This window comes from Camellia sinensis, chromosome 10, assembly GCF_055761805.1.
Source record: "Camellia sinensis isolate YWXY chromosome 10, ASM5576180v1, whole genome shotgun sequence".
NCBI classification, from domain to species: domain Eukaryota; kingdom Viridiplantae; phylum Streptophyta; class Magnoliopsida; order Ericales; family Theaceae; genus Camellia; species Camellia sinensis.
In genome coordinates, this window is record NC_138970.1 from 180,034,627 (window position 1) to 180,037,500 (window position 2,874).

General features: G+C 38.8%; 1 protein-coding gene across 2 annotated transcripts in view; it reads left to right on the forward strand.

The window, feature by feature from the left end:
• Positions 1–517: 517 nt before the first annotated feature.
• LOC114255909 (histidine kinase 3) overlaps positions 518–2,874 on the forward strand; it is a 7,843-nt gene continuing 5,486 nt past the window's right edge. Inside the window, exons 1-2 of one of the 2 annotated variants that reach the window (XM_082893049.1) lie at positions 518–2,014; positions 2,620–2,874. The exon at positions 2,620–2,874 is cut by the window's right edge and continues 27 nt beyond it. In XM_082893049.1, coding sequence (XP_082749175.1) covers positions 1,520–2,014; positions 2,620–2,874 — 750 coding nt within the window. In that variant the 5' untranslated portion in view covers positions 518–1,519. The remainder of the gene's footprint in view (positions 2,015–2,619) is intronic. The other variant, XM_028195452.2, reaches the window with a different exon arrangement.

Sequence of the window (2,874 nt, forward strand, 5' to 3'; positions counted from 1 at the left end):
CCCCACATAGCAATAAGAACCAATGACATCAAGACACGTGGCGAGAGAAATGCAAGCCACATCAGCAAACAAAGATCTGTAAAGTTATTGCCACGACACATCACCGTTAATGACGCCCTTTTCAGCATTTATTGCGATAACTCCTCTCCGTCGGGACAGCACGCCCTCACCCTGAACAAGGTAAGCTACAGCATAGACTTTCGGCCAAGGTGACAGGTCGGAAGGGACAATGAAATGATTACCAGAGGATATAAGCAGACGTTGAAGATAAGAAGAAAGTTAAGCTTTTCTATCTCTAGTCAATCTCTACAATCCACTTCTCTTTCTAACTTGCTCGTTGGAGGGTTCGCTGAGGGACTCCCCGTTCCCGGTTCCCCGTTGAACACTTATGCAGGTTTCCCCGTGGGCTTGGTCATTCGGACATAGGCTTGAAGAGCGTAGATCAGTCCGACCTGTTCCATCATCACGAATTGTATCATCAGTACATTTAAATTAGAATAATTTAAAACAATTACACAAATGAGTTTGCATCAAATGCATCTAATGCAAATGAAAGTTATTACTTTCACATAAAATTATTTTAAATTATTATCACTTACATACAAATTATCTTATAGTAATATATAATTTATTTGGTTATTTTCTGTTTTATTTTAATGTTTATTTTGTTTGGGGCTTGGATGGGGATGTGGGGTGGATAGAGATAATGGCCTGTCCTCTACTACCACCATATCATCACCTTTCTTTCACAGATTCTTGTTACATATAAGAGTGTCAATGATTCAACTCTTCTTTTAGCTTCTCTCTTCACTTGTTTCTATCATCTTTAATTCTTGGTGAATTATTGCTTCACTGTCTCCAACTCCAAAAGCTGGCTCACTTGAGAAGTCAAACCATGAACACCCACATAATTTATTGTGTGTTACCCTCCCACAAACTGGAATTTCTGTCAGATTCTCTATTAGAGAGCTATTGTTTGGGCTATTTATGCCTTTTTTTAAGTGTTGTTTGTGATTTGATGATAATTAAAATTTTGGGAATCTCTGCGTTTGGATGTCTTGGTCCATTTCTTTATCTGGGTTTTGTTTGGTAGCTAACAGGATAAACTCAAAATTCCATTCTGGTATTGGGAATTTGAAACCCTGGTGGATTCTTTGATTCTTCTTTTTGGGTGTTTGTGATTTTCTTATCTTCATTCCTTCTGGGTCTGTCTTGTTCTATTCTGATTGTGAAGCTAATTGGCTGGATAAGACAGCATCTTCTCTTTACCCTTCTTTTTAATCAACTTGTTTGTACTGAGTTTGTAGTTGGAGAGTAGTGGTGGGTTCATCTGCTTCCTTCTTCTACTTTCTTCTCTCAAGCTTTTTAGGAGTTTAGAGTGGGCAAGATGTTTGTAAATTTGACTGTGAGGGAGTTCATTTTTTTTCCCTTGTATTTTTTTTTTCTTTTTCTGAAATTAGAAAGAAGTGAGACCTAGTTCAATCTGAGACTGGTCGAACTACTCTGGTTACTATTGTGGATGAGTTTTCTCCATTTAATAGGGTTTGGCTTGAAGTTTGGGCATGTACTGTTGATGCTATGTTGTTGGCTTGTCTCTATAATGTCAATGAATTGGTTCATTAATGGTGGTGTCAATGTCATGGACACCAAGACTGGTTTGATTGGTGATGGTGGTGTAAAGATTTTGCTGAATTTGTGGGAGAAGATCTCAGGGAACACTTGCAAGATCCACCATCACTACTACCAGTATGTTGGATCCAAGAGAGTGAGAAAAACATGGTGGTGTAAGCTTTTGGTGGCATGGTTAGTTTTCTGGGGTTTGTTTTCTTTGTGGGTCTTCTGGTACATGAACTCCCAAGCTATGGAGAAGAGGAAAGAGAATCTTGCAAGCATGTGTGATGAGAGAGCTAGGATGTTGCAAGATCAGTTTAATGTCAGTTTAAATCATGTACAGGCCATGTCCATTTTGATCTCAACTTTCCACCATGGCAAGAACCCATCAGCTATTGATCAGGTATAATTGGATCTGCCTTCATCTCTTTGAAGTTCATGATAGGAATCAGTAACGTCTAACAGGACACAAAAATAGAGAAGAACAAATGCATAGGAATTGTAAATCACGCACACACAAGAAGATAAGATTTACGTGGTTCATCTCAAAACTATAGATAGAGGGGCAACAGGTCACAAGCGTTGAAATTCCAAAAATATATTTACTCCAACAGTCAGATCCGCTGTTGAGTGTGGTTCAGTTCTTATCTGATCCACACTACTCCAACAGTTTAGGGTGCTAAATTGTATTGAAATTGAATATTTTCCCCTGTTGTGCTTAATTGCCTTTACTCACATTTGGGTTCTGTTATCTTATAATTAGATTTGAGCTATTCTGCTTCTGAATTCTTTAATTCTGAGTAATTTGGCTATTACACCGCACAGCCATCTATTTTTTTCAATTCTGCAATATATTTGTTTGCAATGTAATTGGGTGTATTTATACTGAATGAAGTTCAACATGTTAATAATGGTGATTTAGCTTGATTTGGAACAAGATTCAACTTCTTTTTTCCTCTGATCTGTGATGTCCAGTCAACAAAGCAATCTAACCTTCTGAACCTATAGAGGACTTTTGCTAGGTACACAGAAAGAACTGCTTTTGAAAGGCCCCTAACAAGTGGTGTGGCATATGCTGTGAGGGTGCTGCAGTCTGAAAGGGAACAATTTGAGAAGCAGCAAGGCTGGACAATTAGGAGTATGGATACTCTCGAACAAACCCCGGTGCATGAGGACGAGTATAACCCAGAAGCCCTTGAACCGTCCCCAATAAAGGAGGAATATGCCCCTGTTATATTTGCTCAGGATACCATTTCGCATGTG